The sequence below is a fragment of the Mustela nigripes genome, chromosome 1 (genome assembly GCF_022355385.1).
Source record: "Mustela nigripes isolate SB6536 chromosome 1, MUSNIG.SB6536, whole genome shotgun sequence".
NCBI classification, from domain to species: domain Eukaryota; kingdom Metazoa; phylum Chordata; class Mammalia; order Carnivora; family Mustelidae; genus Mustela; species Mustela nigripes.
The window spans coordinates 86,675,134-86,696,553 of record NC_081557.1 but is presented as its reverse complement, the minus strand read 5'-3'; the positions used below and the strand labels follow the sequence as shown (position 1 = coordinate 86,696,553).

The 21,420-nt window shown below is 50.5% G+C and overlaps 1 protein-coding gene across 11 annotated transcripts in view; it reads left to right on the top strand.

Moving 5' to 3' along the window:
- The window catches only part of GRAMD1B (GRAM domain containing 1B), a 242,496-nt gene that overhangs the window by 68,593 nt on the left and 152,483 nt on the right, over window positions 1–21,420 (top strand). For 8 of the 11 annotated variants that reach the window (XM_059414796.1, XM_059414833.1, XM_059414852.1 and 5 more), the window contains exon 2: window positions 2,303–3,099. The exons of 2 other annotated variants lie outside the window; for them this stretch is intronic. In XM_059414796.1, the coding sequence (XP_059270779.1) occupies window positions 2,726–3,099 (374 nt within the window). In that variant the 5' untranslated portion in view covers window positions 2,303–2,725. Of the gene's footprint in view, window positions 1–2,302; window positions 3,100–18,918; window positions 19,019–21,420 lie in introns of those variants that run through there. One more of the 11 variants, XM_059414862.1, reaches the window with a different exon arrangement.

Below are 21,420 nucleotides of genomic sequence, written 5' to 3'. Positions count from 1 at the left end.
TTCTGAACAGCGTTTAGTGGAAAACGGCTTGAAGGAAAGAGGGGAGAAGGGGCTGCCGTGGAAGTAAGCAAGGACAATGCTGGGGGCCTTGATGTCCTCGGGATATCTGCTTCTCAGCCAAGTGAAACCATTTCAGATTTCGTTTGGAAGAGGTTTTCCCTCAGGCCAGGTAAAATGTAAATGATTGTTCTCAACTACTGCGGTGCCCAAGGCTTAAATTAAATCTAAGATTTTTGATTTTAGGTCCAGAATCTTATTGTGGGTGGGAAAAGCGGCTTCAGTGTGTTGGAAGAGGGAGCTTGGTGACTTTTATTCCTTTTAAGATGCGTCCTTTGAAATTCAGAGTGCTGGTGATCAACTTCAAGGCGCCTGCTACCCTCTGAATCTCTCTTTCCCCCCAGTACCCATCAAACGGGTTGGCCCTGTGTGGTGAATCCTCCCGTACTTCAGTAGGCCCCTCAACAGGCAGGTTCCTTGCAGTGGGAAGTTATCCGATCCCCTGCAAAGCCCTTGTCCTTGGAGGAAGTCCAAGGCAGTGAGCATCCTTGGGGGAAGTCCAAGGCAATGAGCAGCTCTGGTGCCTTGACTTTACTCCGTATCCTGAAGTCTGGAGTTGCCTGTCCTGGGCCCTCCGCATTCTTGGGGCCGGAAGAACTGTTCTGCTCCTTGCCAGGTCTGACACCTGAAAGGGATTCTCCTTTCTGTGTCATGTCCGGGAGTTAAAATAGAGTGATACCAAAACCACCTTTGAGGGATCCAATGGCCGGATATGTAGAGTCAGAAATAAGACCAGCTGATGATCTGGACAGTCATTTACAGGTGGGCCTGGCCTTGGCCTTTTGGCCACAGTATCTCTGTCCCATTGAAAACTGACTTCCCTCAGTTGCCTGGCCTCTTGGACATTGATACCTTGAACTCCCCTCCATGGGTCATTCTGGGGCGTGATGGACCCATGGCCGGTTGTCATGCTTGATGTTTTGCTGACCTGTAGGGACGGATTTTCTTCCTGTGAGTTCTTGCAGCTTCGGGACACTGTGTCCTTCATCCTGGTAGGGAAGCTGGGGCATCAGCTCTTATCTGGGAACTGGACCCTAGAGAGGGGCAGCAAAGAAAAGGTGAGTTGAATTGTGGATTTAACGGTGCATTCTTCTGTGCTCCTCCTGGTCTGTTTGAAACCAATTGTCCTTACTTTGTGGGGAAGCAAATAGTGGAGAGGCATTTGTGCTGGGCTGGAAGGGAGGAAAATGGACCTCACAGCCTCTGCCCTACAAGCTTCGCTGGTTTATGCTCAGTCCTGATGGCAGATGCCTCACTGAAGTGGATCAGGTCTCCGGCCAGGCTCTTAGGGCTATAGGTACGTGGGTCTAGGGAGGCAGTGGGTCAGCATACCTGGAGCAGTGGCCAGGGCTGCTCCACTTTCTAGGTTCCATGATCTAGAATATTTTTGGGGACCCAGTCCATACCCCTTGCAGGTAGAAGCAGAATTGAATCGTCCCCCAGGAACGTTAACTCCCAGGAAGGCTTTGCTGGATGCTTTGCCTTCTGGGGGCTCAACCCTCCAGTACCTTCATTTTGTGCTTTGGGATGGGGCTGTGGTATTGACTGGGTCGCTCAAGATGGAGAGGGATCAGTCCTTTTTCCCTACTGGTCCTGTGTGTCCTGTGTCTCTCGGGTCCTATTGTCTGTCATTGCTTGGTATGTCCTGTCCGCTGTCCTCAGCTGATTCCACAGGAGAACTGTTCTGTCTTCTCAACTTGTCATTTTGGAAGAAGCCTCCCAGAACCTTGCTGTCACCCTCTTGACTATGCCCAGCCTTCCCGTGCCCCTATCCGCAGTCCCACATAATTTAAAGAAAGCACTTTTCTTAGAAAACATCCTGCTGAAAAGCCCTCTAGTTTTCCCCCAACCCTGTTTTGGGTGGCCTTGGGGGATGAGGTCTGAATTCCTGATTGCTCTGTTCTCCTTTCCCCCTCCCCTGCTTGCCCCCGAAGAAAAAGCTGGGCATTAGACTAATGAGAACTGCCTGGCCAATCGCTGCTTTGGGAAAGTTTGGTTTGTGATCCTGTTTCATTAGGCTGATTGGAGCAGCCTTTACTCGGAGGTAGAGTCCCTCCCCAAGGGATTTTGCCTACAGTTACCCTAGCTGTCGCTGCCTGTGCATGCCCCTTCTGGACAGAAATGACCTCCCCTCCCCTCCCTCTTAGCTCCCCCCTCCTCCTTTTCTTGTTTTCATCCAGTGTCTCGCTTCCTCTCTCTCTCTCTTTCTCTCCCCATCTCCCTCCTGCTCTCCGCCTGCCTACAGCGCCACGCCGGCTCCCCAGTCTGGTCGGCCGATCGCCAGCCGCTGAGAGTTTGCCGAGCCGCCCCCTGGGGCCCCGCGCCGCCGAGTCCCGCTAAGGCGAAGACGCAAGCAGGCCGGGGAGAGCGCGGAAGAAAAACAAGCGGGCGCGCCGCGGGAGCCCCAGGAGGGCGGCCGGGTGGCGGCGGGCGGCGGACGGGGCGGACCGGCGCCGACAGCCTGGGGGAGCGCGCACCGCCGGAAAGTTCGGCCCCGGCGGCGACGCGCGCCTGCCTCGCGGCGCTCCGGGAGACGAACTTGCCCTCTCCGCGCGGCTCGAGCGGGGAGCGTTTCCCAACGAGAGCGGGCCGAGCGCGCCGCGGCCAGGGGTGGGGAGCGAGGCGGCTGGCGGAGGGCGCCGAGGGAGCGCGGCCACCACGGGCCCCCATGCCGGCGGCCAACATGCTGGAGAACCTGCAGCCGCCCGCCCTGCAGGTGCCCGAGCCCCAGGGCGCGCCCGAGGGCAGCCCGCTCTGGTCCAGCTCGTCGACCCCCACGCTCCGCCGCCGGCGCTTCAAGATGCGCCGCATGAAGAACGTGCAGGAGCAGAGCCTGGAGGCCGGGCTGACCCGGGACCTGCCCGGCGTCCTGGCCCCGGGCAAGGAGTTCCTGCAGCTGCCGTCCATCGAGATCACGCCCTCCAGCGACGAGGACACCCCCTGGTCCAACTGCTCCACACCCAGCGCTTCTCCGCGCCGAAAGCGCTTCCTCCTCCGCAAGTGGCTCAGGGTGAGGGAGCGAAAGGAGTGCAGTGAAAGCAGGTACGTCCCCGCGCCGCCCCCCCTGCCTGCTTCCCCTTTCCCTCCCCTGCCCTCCCCGGGGGGCGTCCTGGCCGACACCTCGCGGAGGAAAGCGGGGAGGGGGGGCTGGCCAGAGTGGGCTTCGGGCACCGCTGCTCCCCGCTTGAGGGCCGGGAGTACTGCGGCTTCCACGCGTGTCGCCCCAAGCCAGGGCCTGGGGCCTGCGACTTCCACCTGTGTCACACACCTGGGAGGTGGGGGGATTCCCGCCGCATTCCATCTCGTTCCATCCTCATAGCAAAGTGAATGGTAAATCCATGGCAGCTAATATCTATTGAGCCCTTATCACGTGCAGGTCATCACGGTGAGCACACTGTATCGCGAAAACTCTGTGTTAGGTACTACTGTTATTGCTATTTAAGACGTGGAGGTAACAGAAGGTGCGAGAGGTTAGGGGCGCCTCCCCTTAGACTCCTATTGCTGAACTCCCATTTCAATTTTTATGATGTATTTTGGCCACACCAGCTTGCCTGTCCTGGCCCACACGTGTAGCTGATGTGCTGGAGTTTTCATTTTCTGCTACAGTCTTCCCACCTCTAGAGCTGCTTTTGTGTTACTCTGGTTTGTATCTGCTACTTTTTTGCCTGGGATAATGTGGCATCAGAGTAGTGGGAGAAGTTCGGTTTGTCCTATCCGTGTAGAAAACCATAGGGCAGCTCGGTTGGACCTTGGCTAGGAGTGTGTTGGAGGCAAGCCCACCGCCTGGTTTGGGGGGCGGTGAGGGATCCTCACTGGCTCTTTGTAGCATGGACTCTGCCCATTTACTTCCAGACTCTAGGGTCCTGTCTCTAGGGTTGTCTCCTATGGGGGAGCTGAAAGATTGGTCACCTTCCCCAGGAGTCCTTCTTCCAGCCTGTTCAATTTCAGTCACTTCAATTCAACAAGTATTTATTGAATGTTCTCCTCAACGTGGTCTGGTACCAGCTGATGTTGATGGGATCCTGGAAGGAGAGATGGAAGGGAGAAATGCCAGCTTTGAGAAGGAGAAATGCCAGCTTTGAGAAGGAGAGTGGGCAGAGACTTGTATAAGCAATTAAGATTAAGACCTGTGAGGGGCACCTGGGTGGCTCAGTGAGTTAAAGCCTCTGCCTTCGGCTCAGGTCATGATCCCAGGGTCCTGGGATGGAGCCCCACATCGGGCTCTCTGCTCGGCGGGAAGCCTGCTTCCTCCTCTCTCTCTGCGATCTCTCTGTCAAATAAATAAATAAAATCTTTAAAAAAAAAAAAAAGATTAAGACTTGTGAGTTTCACTCCTGTGGAGGAGGTAGAACCATTGGAAGACATAATGATTTCTGGAAGGGGAAGTCTCAAACTGTGGCAAACACAGATGGGTGGTAGAAAAACAGCAGGAAAAGTGTGAGGTCAGGGACATGAGATCAGGAAAGGAGAACAACATGGACAAAGGCAAGAAAAAGCCGGGTGGTGGCACCAGGCTGGCTCAGCAGGAAGAGTCTGCCACTCTTGATCTCTTCAGGTCATGGGTTCGAGCACCATGTTGGGTGCAGAGATTACAAAAAATAAAATAATAGTAATAATAATAAAAAACATTAGAAGAAGAAAGAAGTAGGATGAGCCTTGTGTCTCTGAGGGACACTGAGGAATCAGTGGGGTTATGCCAAGCTTTCCAGGATCTCTTTTCTGGTGACTGAAAGTGGTTATCCTTGTAGAGCTTTTTGTGGACCTGAGGATAACAATTCTTTCTGTCTGGTATCTCATCATGCCGTCCTTTCCACAGAGTAGAGGGGAGGAGGCCAAGCTTGGAGGGAGCTAATCTTTTTTTAATTTTTTTTCTTCTCCTCTTCCATTTTCTTCTTCTCCTTTTTTTCCTTCTTCCCCTTCTTTCTCTTCCTTTTTTTTTTTTTTTTAAAAAAGTAATCTCTATGCCCAATGTGGGGGCTTGAAGTCACAACCCCGCTCTACCAACTGAGCCAACCAGGAGCTAATCTTGAATGAAAATAGTTCATCACAGTTTGTCAGCTTTCCCTTTGGGTGCGAGAGACCCCGTTTTGATTTTGGGATTTGCCACACCTGTTGAGGACAAAATATGGGGGAAAGAGGCTTGCATTGCTGGCTAGGGTGAGGATGGAAGTGGATTTGGTTGGAATTAAAGAAGGCTTTCTTGGTTTTAGAGGTGTCTAAGAGAGTTGTCTCAGGGTGCCGTGGAATCTTCAGTATTCCTAAAAGCAGGAATTATTTTCACCTTTTAGGTGTAGATGAAGGCAGGTCTTATAAGTAATGGCTTGCCGGATTAAAAGAACATGAGTGCATGTGTAGAATAAAGGCAAACTCTGGATTCGAACCCAAATCGGTCGGACTCGGCTCTCTACTCTTAACCACTGTACACTGCCTCGTGTTGGCATCTCTGTGGATCTTGGTGAACACAAAACACCGTAATGTGTAGGTCTTAAAAATGGAAGCCTTCTTGGAGAGAAAAGAAGCAATTGAATGAGTAGAAGCTTGTAGATAGATGCTCAGCAAGATTCCCGGAAAAAAGGAGTTGGTGTTTGAGGGCGGTAGAGCAGAAAGAATATTGGACTGGAAGCCAGAAGATCTCAGGTTGTTGTTTGTTTGTTTTTTTTTTAATTTTTTTATTTTTAAAGATTTTATCTATTTATTTGAGAGAGAGCATGAGTGGGAGAAGTGGTCTGGGAGAGGGAGAAGCAGGCTCTGTGCTGAGCAGGGAGCCTGACGCAGAGCTCAGTCCCAGGACCCTGGGATCATGACCTGAACTGAAGGCAAAACTTTAACTAACTGAGCCACCCAGGCATCTTCGGGAGATTTCAGTTTAAATTTCAGTTCTGTGGGACCTCGGATACCCCACTTCATTCAACCGCTCTGTGCATCTCCCCTTCTCCATCCATGGCAGGGGGGACGCGTCTCGGGAGTCATACGCGTGAAAACGTTTTCCACATGTGAAAATGCCGCGTCACGGTGAAGGATTATTGTCTGTGAGTGTTTTGTGGATTATTCTGTGAGTGTTTTGTGTGGCTTGGATTTGCTTGAGGGTATAAGCTTCCACACTCAAGTGTCCCGGAGCAGCACCCCGGGACCCTCATCCGTTCCAGGATTGGAAAATTGCTCTGCTCTGGCCTGGTTCAGCCAGCGGGGATTACCATACCAGGCCCAGCATGACATCCTCTTCCCATTCCCCCTCCAGAATCTACCTCTCCTTGGGCCAGAAGAGCACCTTGCAGGCTGCCCTGAAGTCTGATGCAGCAGAAGGCAAGGGGCTGTGGGTTTTAACTGCACAAGTTAAACACAGGAAGAGGATTGGGAGACACCCTGCCCCCGCCTTTTTCCCCCCTTCTTTAACCTTAGGAAAAAAGAAGTGGAGAAGATGGTTAACCAACTGAGCCACCCAGGCGTCCCAGAAGTGGAGAAGATGGTAAAGTCAGTGTGGTTTGGGGAGCCCAGGACCTTTGGGTACAGTAGTGCAGTAACCCTGGCCCAGTTTGGTCTGGTTCATCTTCGTTTCCTCAATGTCTAGCACTGTACTTGGGCTTTTATGGTGATCAATACATGTTTGTTGGAGAATAAATTAAAAAGGAGAGAAAGAAAGGTTCTTTTTTTTTCTCTACTGTTCGGAAGGGAATGATCTTTATTCATAAGTCAGGGAGAATTTCCTGGAGGAGATGGGTTCAGAGCTGAGTTTTTTTCCCCCGTGACAGCTTTATTGAGATATAATTTATGTACCGTACCATTCCCTTATTTTTAAAGTCTACAGCTCAGTGGTTTTTAGCATATTCCCAATATACACAACCCTCAGCACAGTCCATTTTAGAGCGTCGTCTGACCCCAGAGGGAAACCCGTGCCCTTTATATATATCACCCTCAGTGTTCCTATCCCTATTCTCCAGCCTGAGGCAGCCACACATCTACTTACTGTGAAGAGCGGAGGGTTTGCTTTGCTTTGTTTTGTTTTAAAGGTTTAAGTATTCATTTGAAAGAGAGAGAGAGCATGGGGTTGGGCAGAGGGAGACAGAGACAGAGAATCCCATGTAGACTTCCCACTGAGCACGGAGGAGCCCGAGGCAGGGCTCAGTCCCAGGACCCTGAGACCATAACCCGAGCCGAAATCAGGGGTTGGCCATTCAACCGACGGAGCCACCCAGGCGCCCTGAGAGCAGGGTTTGGAACGGAGACCAGGTTCTTGGTGGTGGAAGCAGTCTGGGGAGATTGGCTTGAAGACGGGAATGGATGACCATGAGTCGCCTCAATGAGGGATGTGGAATATAGGGAGGTGAGCGGATGGGCTGACTGACTTGATTTCTGTTGAAGAGTTAGAACTTCACTTTATCAGTCAACAAAGGTGCATTGAGATCCCCAAGACAGTGTGCTCTGTATACAGAGGGGACTCAGCTCACTGGGGAGCCGCTATAGATTCTAGAACCTGGGAGAGAGGTGCAGAGTGGTATTTGAGGCAGCTGATTCTTGAGCCTTCCACTGGTCTTCCAGCGCTTGGTCTGGGAATTGGTGTCTTAACCATCATTTAATGTAAGATGGCACTTTTCTTTTTTCTACTGGCCATGTTGCCCTCTGAGTTCCCTAAAAAACAGAGTCTGAAGTTGATGGGTCAGCTTTTGGAATTAGTACCTGCACATCTCCCTAAATTCCTTGGCCATAACTGGTTATGGTGATTGTTCAAAATGCTCTGACCTGCCGGAATCTGGTGAAGAGTCAGAAATTGGACGGCACCATGTCTGGCGGGATGGCATCCTGTCCTCATTCCTTGGAGGAAGAGGGGAAAGCTGACGGGCCCAGTGAGCAGGTATGGATGGCTCCCTGTAGGCTGTCTTTCCAGGGGACATAGCGCGTCTCTGCTTCTCTACCCCCCAGGAATCCCTGGTATTGTCGTTACTTGCACCACCATGACCCCCGGCGGTTCTGTCCCCTCGTCTGTGTGATATTCTCAAGCTGCTTAGAGTCCTATCGGTTTGGAGTCTCGGCGTTTCTGCTCTGCGACCCACATCTGACCTCAGGCCTCTCACTGATTCTGCCAGCCTGGTTGGGCCAGGCTTTTCAGCTGGGGGTGCCAGCGGGTTGGCAGGTTATGGTATCAGTGGTGCATTTATGTTGATTCTTCAGCCTTCGGAGAGAGTCTCATTTCCGGATTCAGCTCCATTTCCAAGGAAGCAGGGTGAGCTGTGCCTCCAGACTCCCCGTGCATCACTTCTGTGCACACCCTGCGGTGTATGAGAGGCACAGGGAGGCTGGGAGAGAGAAATGTCATTCTTTCTTTCTTTTTTTTTCCTTTTTAAAGATTTTATTTATTTGAGAGAGAGAGAGCAAGCTCAGAAGCAGTTGGAGTGGCAGAGGGAGAGGGGGAAGCAGACAGCCCATGAGCAAGGAGCCTAATGCGGGACTCGATTCCAGGACCCCGGGAGCCTGCAACGGTTCAAATCTTTGCCTGAGCCAAAGGCAGACGCTTAACCGCTTACCTACCGAGCCCCCGGGTGCTTGAGAAAACTGTCATTCTTTCTTAACACAAAACAACAAAAACAAATGCAGAGGAGACCTCTGATCTGTCCACAGATTAAGTAAGTAACTGGTGCTGCGTAAGGTGAAACTAGAGAAAGCCTTTACCAGACCGGACCCCTAAATCCTTAAGGGTGGGGACAGCATCTCACTATGCGCCAAGTTTCTTGCCTTCAATACACAATTCCATTTAATCCTCCCAAGAAACACCCCCAGGCGGGTTTTAGGGCTGAGAAACAGAAGTTAGAGATTAACTCGCTCCTGGTCCCACAGAATCAAGGGGGAGATTTGAACCGTTGCAGAGCCTGAGCCCTCCACCGGGACACTGTACCATCGCTCCGGGCTCTGGAAATTGTTGGCTCTCATGCATGTTTGAGAAAGCATACACGTGGAGGGGAAGGGTGTGAGAGAAAGTAGGAGTGAGGTCAGCAGGATGGGAAGGGCTCCGGGGAGCGAGTTATAGAGCTTGGGGTCGATCACTGCCATGGGCAGGGCGACACATGCTGACCTGCCTGGGCAGACTGCTCCGTGAGAAGCAGGCAGCCTTTGGCTGGAGATGTGGTTTCCAGATTCTAACGATTTGTGCAAACTGTGGAGGTTGAGATGGAGTCCCATAGGCTGATATGCACTGGCCAGGCTCCTCTGTGGGTGTTGGTATTTTAAGAGTTTCCGTGGTGGTTATGTGCTCAGGGGCCGCCCATTCCGTGTCAGGCAGGAACCCGGCATGATCCCGGGGCAGATTAGCAGGTGACGATTCTGCCCTGTGTGGTTAGTTTCTTCTGGATCCTCTCCATCCACCAGTTGCTAGGCTGGTCACTGGTAATTGCTTCTAGGGTAACGCTATTTTCTATTAAGGCGTCTGAATGGCTAAGCTGCCCGTGGGGAATTTCCTGCCTGACCTCCGTGCATGAGCCACTGGGCCCCGGAGCCGGAGCAAGTGTTCAGAAACGAACCAAGCTGGCCTGAGAGCCCGGGAATGGTTGCTGGGCTGCGGTGTGTACAAGAGCTTTCTGCAGCCCGAGGGCTCTTTCTGGAGCTTTTTTAAAAAAATTTTTTTTTTTAAAGATTTTATTTATTTATTTGTCAAAGAGAGAGCGAGAGCGAGCACAAGCAGACAGAGTGGAAGGCAGAGTCAGAGGGAGAAGCAGGCTCCCTGCAGAGCAAGGAGCCTGATGTGGGACTCTATCCCAGGATGCTGGGATCATGACCTGAGCCGAAGGCAGCTGCTTAACCAACTGAGCCACCCAGGTGTCCCTCTTTCTGGAGCTTTTGCCCTCTTGGGTTCTTGCCTCCGCAGCCCACATCAGTGTGGTGATGGACCAAAGGGCTGTCGTGTCTGGTGTGAAGGAAGATGAAGATACAGCTTTTACACATCTCCTGGGGGTGGGGAGGGCGGTCTGCCAGCTCTTGTCCTGGGACTTCGGCCCCTGAGCCGTCTTCCTACTCTCAGAGGAGATGGCAAAGTTTCCATCCAGGAGGCAAAACTGGAAATCAAATGTGTGTAGGACAGAGATGTTTGCAGCTGTGATAAAGAGATGTCAGGTGGTGGCTGGTTCCCGCCCTGGCCACCCCCCTCCTCCCCCCTGCCCCCTGCAACTCTGAGCAGCCACGTGCCACCTTCTAAAAATAATCCTGGTGTCAAATCTTCTCCTCTGTTTCCCAGACACTGTGTGTCTGGATTTTCAATTCAAATAATATAGTTCAGAATCATCAGCCAGCGGTGGGCTGTGGCTCAGCTAAGATCAGTGGGTGGAGGAGAGGAAGGAGTAAGGAAATCTGGGCTTCTCCCACCGGAGCCCCTCATACGTCGTTTTGGGTCTGACGGTATGAAGCCCTTGGTTCTGCCTCCTTCATACACACTCGTGTTGAGATTCTGGTTGTTCAACTCTGATTTGTTGATGAGATAAAGAAATAAGGCCACAGACACATCTCAGTGGCAGATCTGGGTTATGGCCCAGAACTCAGGCCTCTGACCTCAAGTCTGGGCCAGTTTCTAACTGTCTGTTCTCTGGAGCTTCCTGAGGCTTCGTGAGGTCTCCCCGTGTCAGTACAATGCTGCCGTCATGCCTCTTCCCCACCTGCTGCCTCGTACCTACGTGGTCTGACCACAGGGGGTTTTAGTCTTCCTGCTTTTTGGTTGGCAAATTTAGTCAGGAAGTGAGGGGGCTGAGTGAGGGAAATTAAAAAAAAAATTAAATTAAAAAAACCCCAACCAACCCACTTGGGGGGTTTCCCCCCTTTTTCCACAACTATGGAAAAAGAATTTGCCTTGGAGGCCCAGTGGGGGGAAGGAGTGTATGGTAACCCTTGCTGATTTGACTCAACGATTAGGAAAATGAAGAAAAACATAAGAGGACCATTGGTTTAGTAACATCTTTTTGAGGCTCGGCAAGGATCTTCCAGCTTCTTAACAAGTTTTTGCGCCCTAAAAACCAGTGGCTATTGTGTGTGTAGTAAAATAGCTAGTCACCGTAAAATTTGGGGTAGTAGGGGAAAAGAAGACAGAGCTCATCATTTCACGATGCCATTGGCAGCATCTTTGGTGTATTATCACCTACTATGTTTTCTCATTCAGGTTTCCTGTTTATTTCTTATTTATTTTAAAAATATTATTTACTCATTTATTTGACATGCAGAGAGCACATAAGCAGGGGGAGAGGGAGAAATAGGCTTTCCCGATGAACTGGGAGCCCGACGTGGGGCTCGATCCCAGGAACCCGAGACTGTGACATGACCCGAAGGCAGACACCCAACCGACTGAGCCATCCATCATTCACGTTTCCTTTTTAAGTGATAGACATTTTGAGTCATCGGCTCTTCTGTTACCTTGTCTCTGTTGAAGGTAGGGCAGGAGATCTGTCCCTAGGTTGAGGACAGGGGAGTCTGTGAAATAAGGGGGAAAAAAAAAAAGAATTTCTGTGGCACTGTTTTCGGAGGAGCCATCAGGATGAGATACTTCTCCAAATGGGGGACGAGCCCGCTCATCGGAGATGCCACTTAGCCTCGTCCTTGTGGTTCCCATAACCAAGCTTATGTGTTCAGGCCAGTCTGACTCCACAAAGCCATCTGCGTTGATCTGGCAAGGGTTTGCCTTTTGGCTGGGCCATTACACTCTGGAGCTCTTCCTGACCTTTTGCTTGCCTCTCAGGTTGGATGGAATGGCAGTAATAAAGGTTACTCTGAACAGGGTGGAGCCTTTCCAGGGAACAGTTTGCCCTTAGCATGGGTGATAACATGTGTTTTCTCTATCTTTGTGATGAACCACATCTTCCTGACGGGTGAAGACCTCATAAAAAATTTTAAAAAAGACTTCAGAAAGAGGATTGCACCACCTCTGTTGATTACCTCTTTCTGACACTACTGAGCAAGTTCTTCCTCAGATCTGACTGAAATCCCCTGTGGTAAGGTTCAAACACATTTTCTCTAGTTGCGTCTTCAGTGAGGATGAGAGACAGGTCGTTATCCTTTGAGAACATTCCTTCAGAAACTTCTTCTTACTAGTAACATATGCTTTGGTTTGCAGATCCTGAGGGAAGCCCTAGGTTTGTGCTAGTCATTACTTGGACCTCTTGGGTGTCCTGGGTCCCTGTGGATTTACTGGGGGGATTGGCGGCCCACCTGTGTCGGAAGACCAGAGTAGGAAGTGGCCCTCCGATTCGGAAAGTTCCGGGGGACCCTGAAAGAGTCCTCTTTCTCAAATGCCTTCTCCATGCTTGGGTTGCTTCTCCGTGAGTTGACACACTTTCTGTTTGTAGTTAGAGACATTCGACTGAAAAATCAGGGGAACTCAGGAGAGCTGATTCTCACAGTTGAAACATTTATTGGACACGCACTGGGCTGTGCTGGGTGCTTGTGCTACAGGGCTGGACATCAACGGTCCTTCCATTGAGGACCTTCTGGCCTGTGTGGAGGGCAATGTGAAAAGATCCTTTCTGGAGAATATGCACATCATATTACAGCATTAAAAAAAAAAAAATAGGTCTGAGGAAGAACTCAGCTGGAAGGGAGAGGGGAGGAGGGTCCTAGGACCTAAATGACACCATTACGTTGTCTTCCTTCTCTGTACTCAGCTGCCACCTGTTAGTCCCTACATTCCAGCTCTGCATCTCTCCCGGAGAATCTAGTCTTCATGGTGGATGGGATTTGTGGGGTCATTTCAACTTGGAACAGACAGAAGTCTAAGGCTGTGGAGTTGGTCAGCGGCAGAGGGGGCTCTGGAGTACAGGTACCCTGCGGTCAGCTTGGCGTTCAGCCCACCCCGTGTGTGGGGAGCCCATTCTGTGCGGGATGGAGCCCTGTCTTCATCAGTGAACTCAGGAAGCTCGCGCAGGCCTTGTCTGTGGATGGTCTTTCCAAGGACCAAGGCACTAGCACCAGTCCAGGGGACCATCTGAGGCAGCAGGAGCTGTTGTCTGGGGTTGAGCTCATTTTCTCGCTGTGTGGTCCTGCACGGGTGACTCCATCTCTCCGGGTCTCAGTGTCTTTCTCCTCTGTCAAGTAGAGCGTATCCATTTCTTCTTCCTGTAAGACAGTTTAAGGAGACGAGTCTGGAGACCTATGCTAATGTGATTATTAGTTAGTAAAAGTGACTTTTTTTGGTGATCCACGAGGCCTCTGAGTTTGCTCCTTGGGTTAGCGCAAGCTGGAACAGTGGTTTATTACTTCTTTGATTAATTACGAGATGTCGCTTTTGGGATCTACCTATGGTGCAGACAGTGAGCTCTTACAATTCATGGGCTGCTCTTGTCCGTCTGTCTCTTCGGTGTCCATCTGCTTAAGGTTCTGACTCCAGGTTTCTTATTTCTCCCTCTCCTTTTCCCTTCGCCTCCTTCTTTTAGATCTACACACTACCCTAGGGCTGTTTCATCCACTTGAGTGGCTTTCCTTACTTCTCTATGATGATGACGCTCCCATACTTCAGACCTCCTCTCTTTTTTGAGCCCTAGGTTCACACCTACGAGTGACTAATGGACGTTTTGTGGAGATGCTCTTCAGAACTCCGTGTCCGTGTCCTTGAACCGGCGGCCCTCCTTCCCTCCAGCCCAGTTCCTCTCCCTTGGTTCCTTGCATTGGGGATGGGAACCGGTCAGCTTCATGAGGCTTCCCTCCCCTGGGAGGGTGTTCTTCAAGCCCATCTTCCCAACTCTACCACCGTTGCACCTCTCTAGGCCACCATCTCTCCGGTGTGTGTTCCTCAAGGGCCCTCCTCGCTCGACTCCCTGCCTCCTACGAGGGCCAGGGAAGGGGCTGCCGCCAGAGGGGTCTTCACACCCCCCGCTGCTGCTCCCGGTCCTGTGCCTCCAGCCAGAGTAACCCTCCCCACCCCTGCCGCCCGCACCTTGAGTGGGGTGCTTTCTTTTCTTTCCATGTCTTCACAGACACTGTTCCTTCAGCCGGAATTCCCCACTGGTAACGCCGCCCCACCTTGTCACCCTGCCCTTCTTTTCTTCTCCTTTGGATCTTTCCTCCAGGAAATATTTCCAGACTCTGGTGTTTTTTTACTTGATTTTATTTTAATTTTATTTTAGATTTTGTTGATTTGTCAGAGAGGGAGAGAGCACAAGCAGGGGGAGCAGCGGGCAGAGGGAGAGGGGGAAGCAGGTTCCCCACTGAGCAAGGAGCCTGATGGGGGGGCTCAACCCCAGGACCATGGGATCATGATCTGACCCGAAGGCAGATGCTTCTGAGCCCCCCAGGCGTCCCCAGACTCTGGTGTTTATTACGTGTCCTAATTTATGACTGTGTTCCTCAATTGTGTTTATTTGGTCACAGTGCATCCTTTACTGGATCATAAGCTGTGAGGGCAGAGTTTATTTTATTCAGGGTTTGAGTTATTCAGTGCCTGCTGAGCTCTTTGCATGGAACATTGTAGGAGCTCAGTAAATAGGTATTTGGGGAAGGAGTAAATAATCAAATGAATGAAGGACTGCACAGAAACTTGATTTTCATGGAATTCTAGTGTAAATCATTTTGCAAAGCAAGAAGTCCTATTGAAGCTGAATAATCCAACCCCCTCCCCGCCAATATACCATTTATGTAAATCTGGATGATTACATAAGGGCTTGTTTGCTTTCAGCCTGTTGATTTCTTTCGTGTTTTTATTTTGTTGTGCCGTCTGCGTGTTCCATCAGACTCTAGAGGTCCAGAGAACAGAGACTGCTGTTCTTCTAAGGGAGTTTAACTTGGCATCTCTAGTGGATGTTGTTTCCTAAACCATCCCTAGTGGTTGATGTTTCCTCAAACGAGGTTCCAGAAAGCAAGAACAGGTCGGAAGCAATATTTTTGGCCAGTGGTTGACCCAGAGCCCGGGTATAGTCTGCAGAGAGGAGTAACACACTTTTCCCACCGAAGACCTGTGGCAGTTTTGAAGGATGTTTTGAATTTTGGAGCTGTGGTTGCCATGGCAACCATACTTTTTTCTGGCCTTCCCATTCCAGGTCAGGGCAACAGTTGTTCCTCTTGAGAGGAGAGAAGGATTGGGGAATACATGTAGCCTTCCATTCTATCCTCCCTCCTCCCCAGTTAATCCAGCAAATATTTACTGACCACTTGTGATGGGGCAGGTGCCATTCTAGACGCCAGAAACTACAGTGAATGACATAGTTTCTGCCCTAGGAGAGCTTGCGTCCTAGAGAGGGGAGAGAGAGAGTGAGGAAATGAATGATGCCACCGTGATCCCTGTTTATTTAAAAACGAGTTACTTGGGCACATCCCCAAAAGATAATTCATCTATGTTCTAACACTTAGAACTCGGGGACTGTGAAAGCGAGGTCTTCCGCCCTGCTCTATAGAGGGAGGGCCACAGGGGTGTCGCTGAGGGCTGACCGTGGAAGCGGACTCCCTCCCACTGGCAGGAGGACTTCAGTGGTTCGGGTGAGGGCATCTCAGAATGCAGACACGTCTGCTGCTCTGACGTTTTCCAAGACCTCGGGAGACAGCGGTGCGAAGCCGGCTGTCTCTCTGCAGCTGTCGGATGTCAGGGCATTTGTTCTCCTGGCGTTTTCCACTCAGCTGTAGCGGAAGCCAGGAGCCGAAAGACGCGCAGGAGACATGGGCCTTCTTCATGCAACGTGGTGACAGCCTGAAGACAGGCCTTGAAGGCCAGGGACTGGGTCGTCACAGGATGTGGGGTCTGAACTCTTGAACTGGGAGCCCAAGGTGGTGGGGGGCAGGCGGTGGGGGGCAGGTTACGGAGGAATGAGGGGACACAGACACTGACCCTTGCCACGGGAGCTTCCGGTCAGAGCAGCAGAGAATGGTGCCCGCATGGACAGCTGTTAATCTGAATCTGCGCCGCACTGTATCCTTTCCAGAGTGACTTCCCAGGCCACGGGCTCCAGGAAGGGGGCGCACAGGGCGATCACCCTTTGCATTTGCTCCAGCACTTACCATGCTTCCCGACACACACCAAGCCTCCAGGCACGTGCTCAGGGCTTGGCCGTCCATTGTTTCATTCGCTCTGGCAGCCTGTGGGGCAGGTGGAACATCTGTGTCCGCCCTTAGGGGCACCGAAACTCTGCACCGTGCCCTCATCCGTACAACTCAGTAATGATGGAATCTGACTCCAGAAGAGGGGTTCCTGGCTCTTTTAATTCAAGCCTTGTTTGAAACTGTGTAAAGAATACATCTGCCCATGTGACACCGTACTGAGGTTTATGTGCGTGTGCTGACGATGTAGGTGGTGAAAATCCGTAGGAAATGGAACATAGAGACCAAACACTGTAAGACACTCTTTCAGCGGGCCTCTGCTCTGTTAAAGCAGCCGCTCCGGTGGAAAGCTCTGGCTGGATTTTTACCTCCCCTGTGGGACACATGAAACATTCAGGCTGCCCCAGCAAGGAACGTTCGAATTCTGCCTGCCTGTAGGGCTTTGGCTCCTCTGCGCCAGCCACTAGGCTCTGGCTGGCCTCTGCTCTGGAAGGATTAGTCTAGTTTATTTATTGTCCATTCATTCATTTGTTCACCTGCAAGTTTTTATTGAGCATCTTTCAGGCGGTCAGTGCAAATCATGGAAATAAATGTAAAACCTGGAAATGTGGCAGGTGCCTCCAAGGAGAGGGCAGCAGAAACTGCCGCATTTAGTCATCCTGATAGCTGGCCACAACTTACTGTGAAGGACATCCTCTCTAGCAGGAGACCGTCCTTTGTAAATGGAGCTGGATGGACATGTTGTCTTATGAGAACAGAAGCAAGTTACCATCATTCATTTCATTCATTTCACAGAGGGCCTGGCTTGCTCATTCATTTCACAGAGTAGACGAAGATGGCTTGTGCTTTGCTGAATGGGGAACCCCAGTCATGGGCCTGGGGTAACCTGGTCCACTTCACTTCTCTCTTTTCTTTGGAACACAGGACTGCCGAACTTCCCTTCGGTTCTTTCTAGCAGAGGCTGGGCAGGGGAAATAAAAGTTCTGTTTTGTTTCTCATTCCTTTGATGCAGACGATTCCAAAGCGGGGCACTTTTGAATTGTTATCTGTGCCTGTTTCTGACCTTAGTCCTCATAGCCATGAAGAGTCTAGAGTCCTAGAGCATCTGTCCCTAGTTGCCTACCAGCTTAGGGCCCCTCTGAGTGACAGGTGCTGTTTGGAAATAATTCACTTTCACTGTCTTAATCAGCTCAGTAGTGTCCTGGGAGGGTTGGTAAGAAACAGTTAAACGTGCAGATAAACCCGAACATACTTGTCCAGGTTCAGTGGATGGGTATCAGAGAATGAATGAAGTAATAAGTAAATAGACCTTTAAAAACACGTCTTGTGAGGGACTCCTGGGTGACTCAGTCGTTTAAGAATCTGCCTTTGGCTTAGGTCATGATCCCAGGGTCTTAAGATCGAGTCCCGCATTGGGCTCCTTGTTCAGCGGCGAGCCTGGTTTTCCTTCTGCCTGCTGCTCCCCCTGCTTGTGTGTGTGCGCTCCCCCCCACCGCCTCTTTCTCTGGCAAATAAGTAAAATCTTAAAAAGAAACAAAAATAAATATATTGTGGATCTAATATGAATATATTATATAAGTATCTGTGTGTGTGTGTGTTTGTGTTATGTATTTTTTAACTCTGGATATCCCTAGGGCAGGTGAGGTGTTCTTGGGCCATCAGCAAAAAAAAATTTTTTTTTTTTTTAGATTTTATTTATTTATTTGATAGAGAGAGATCACAAGTAGGCAGAGAGGCAGGCAGAGAGGGAGGGGAAGCAGGCTCCCCGCTGAGCAGAGAACCCAATGCGGGACTCGATCCCAGGACCCTGAGATCATGACCTGAGCCGAAGGCCGAGGCTTTAACCCACTGAGCCACCCAGGTGCCCCCATCAGCAAAAAATTTTAATTTGCTGATTGAATAGGATACTTGTCTTGATGTTTGCTGGTGGGTTAGATCCAGCCACCTCTTGGGGGGACCGAGAGACTTGGCCTGCCCATTCTAGATGAGTCCAGGCTAAGCCCAGCCGGCGTTGAGGGATGGGGCATCCGGAATCACAGGCGGCTACTGATGGTGAATTTGAGAGGGACGGGGGACAGCTGAGACATAGAATGTTTTTGTACCCTTTCCAAGGCTCTTCATCCTTGCTGAATACCACTGATAATGCCCGGGCTGACACCATTCCTAAGCAGTGGAGAGGGCTCCCCAGCGGCTGAGTTTGATTTTTATTCTGGTAGCAATTTCCAGCCTGCTTCTATAGAGTAAAATTCCAGCCTGGAGCGAACTTTCTCCCCTCTGGCCACTTTGCATCATCAGTTTCCTCCTGCAGAAAGAGGGCACTGTGCTAATACCGACCTTGTCGGTTGACGTGGTGTTGAAATAAAGGCGAGGCATCTCTCCAAGTGCCTGATGCATGATCAGCGCCCTCTTTCTCATCACTTCTTTCTCATCCCTTTACATTTAAGGGAAAGAAGTGTTTCCACATTGGTGTCATTTTCCGATCGGTGCCGAGCTTATCTGATGCGAAGGGCAGGCCATGTGGCTTGTGGTTGTCTGTCATTGCAGTACCTTTGCTGAGTCACTTGGGGTTGGCAGACCTGGAAAAAATTAGTGGTCCAGAGGGCGGTTAGGGCTGTGTGTGATCAGGGAAGTAGCCTGTGGTGTCTGCTTCTCATTTCCTGGTGCCCTTCTGGACCCCGGTCCCCCTTCTCATGGGAGAGGGACAGGGACATGGAAGCCACCGGGGGGATGTTGCGCCTCTGTTGCCCGGAGCTGGACTTCCCCAATGTGGCTTCACGAATCTTTGATTTCAGCTAGATCCGTATTTCATAAGGCCTGGCGGAGAGCTCTACATGAACGGATTGTCTCCGGGGTTTGAGAGGAGTGATGTTCTTTGATATGAGGCCTAATTAGGAGAGAAGATGCTGTTGGTGCTGGGGAGAAGATGCCGAGGGAGAACTTTTAGAAAAATGAGAAGATCTTACAGAAAAGAGCCCAGGTAAGATGGAAGAACTGCCTTTGAGATGTGAGGCATTTATGAGATTCGGGTAGGTTTGTGGGCATTGAGCAGTGCTGAGTCCATCTTTCGTGAGACTCTGACTGTGGAAGTGGCTACATGCCATTCTTGTATTTAGAGACTATTTTAACTTGCTTTATCTGCGTATTTTATGAGGACTTAGCCTTATATTAGTAAGAGGATTGTGATAGGTTATATCCCCGGCGACATCAGCGAGAAATGTGGTTTTGAGTATGTACTGTGGAGGAGCTCTCTTTACTGTTCAGGGAAGTAGGAAAGCAGATGTTTACGTCTGGGTTTTCACAGTACACAGATATAGAATGAAAGGAGAAATATTTGATTAAACTATAATCTAGGTTTCCATTAGGACAAGCTAGAGATTCATGAGGGTGCATGAAAATCAAAACAAAATTCCCTAGACTCTTCTTTTGAATTCCCTTCCAAATTAAAAATACTTCAAGTTAAAAATGCCCGAGAGACCCTTCTGATTATATGTATTCCCCTTTAGTCGGTCATTGGTCTTGCGGGCCCTTGTCACATAAACTGCTGCCCGAGCCACTCAGTCTGACCCAGTTGGTAAAGTCGTGTGCTGTGCAGTGAGCTGGATGGATTCGAGTCCAAATTTTGTCCCTTTTTAGGGGTTCTGCCACTGTGAACTTTAGCATCTTTATTTTTTTTGCTTCCTTGAGACTCCTCAGTTCCTGATTTTATTACCTTGATCATACTTTTTTTTTTAAGCCTTTATTATTTATTTGAAAGAGACACAGCGAGAGAGGGAACACAAGCAGGGGGAGTGGGAGAGGGAGAAGCAGGCTTCCACTGAACAGGGAGCCTGATGCGGGACCTTGATCCCAGGATGCTGGGATCATGACCCGAGCCGAAGGCAGATACTCAACCAACTGAGCCATCCAGGCACCCCACCTTTGTAATACTTTTAACTTACCGTGGGTTTTTGTTTTGTTTTCGTTTTTGTCTGTGTTGATGACAGGTCTCTTCCCTCTGCATCCCTGCTGCGAAACCACAAGAATATCTGAGGTTTTTTTTTTTGTTTTGTTTTGTTTTTTTTAAGAATATGTGCTGCCAAAGCAAGCACAGAATTTGAGGTTCTTAAGTGCTGGGGCCCGGCCGTTACCATGTCTCCAGTGGTCAGAACAGAGCTGGTATCTGGTAAACCCTCACCAAGAGCCCATGATGTGGACATTATCTGGAACGAACAGCTAGTCGTAGTTCTCCTTGTCATGAGCGGTGGCACCGAACGTCAGAGAAAGGAAGGGGGGTTCCTGTAGCTGAAGGGCAGCCTGGGGTTGTGGGGCAGAACTCTTGTTCTCAGGGTAGGGCCAACTCGAGTTTTATTTTTTACAGTGCTCTCAAATACCCTTGTGGCTTTCTACATGTCTCTTCTTTCTTTAGTTTCCTGTTCTGGAAGGGGAAGAGTGAGACCAGATCATCTTTTAGGCCCTTCCTATATATGGGTTGGTCCACGATTTTATTACAAGAATTATAGACTCTGATCAAGGCAATAAGCTGGGAATAGTTCACAATCAAAGAAAGCAGGAATCCAGAATTGCGAGCACAGGAAGCGAGCCAGGAAGTCCCATGTGTCTTTGCGCCTGTGAATTGCCTTTCCGGGGACCTAAGCTGCAGGATGCTGTTCTTTCTTGCCTCCCACTGCCCAGTCGGGGCCACCTCACCCTTCTAGTTCAGACCACACAGCGCCCTTCTCTGCCAGTCGCTTAGCTTTCAAACCAATTTTCCTAGAAATCGTCCTTAAAATCTTACTGAGCTTCATTCCCCTTTGAAAAGGCCAAGAGGGACCTTTGTGGTGGTCGGGCTTGCTCTGTTTATTCTACGCAGAGGCAGACTGAGGTCCAGAATGGTGAGGCTCCTTGCTCTGTGTCTTGCCCCGTCAGTGGCGGAACCAGAGCCAGACCTGGACGTCTGAACCTGGCCCCAGTGCTACTGAGCTTGTGCTCTGTTTCCCCTGTTTTTATTTTTAATACATGGGAGTGTGACTCTGTGCATGACTCCAGGAGCAGGGCATACGGATGGTACGTAGAACCCAGCTGGGGTGCCCTGAGATCTTCCCGTAGCCCACCGTAGCGGCCTCCTGCTCTCACTCTGGGTACAAGGCCCATGGCAGAGTCCTGCTGTAGACTTACCTTACCATTGGGTGAGCGAGGTGGGAGTATGGGACAGGTCAGCATAGATTTATACCTTGCCTCACATGTGATTTGCACGATGCTTGGAGTGGAGCAGATAGGGATACCAGAGAAGAAGAGAGACCTGTCTTCAGGTGTCAGCAAGCAGAGGCAGTAGGGGATTCTAGATTTCTCCCTGGCCTTCCCCCACTGCCTGTAGTCAGGCACCTCCTCAAGTCTCTTCCT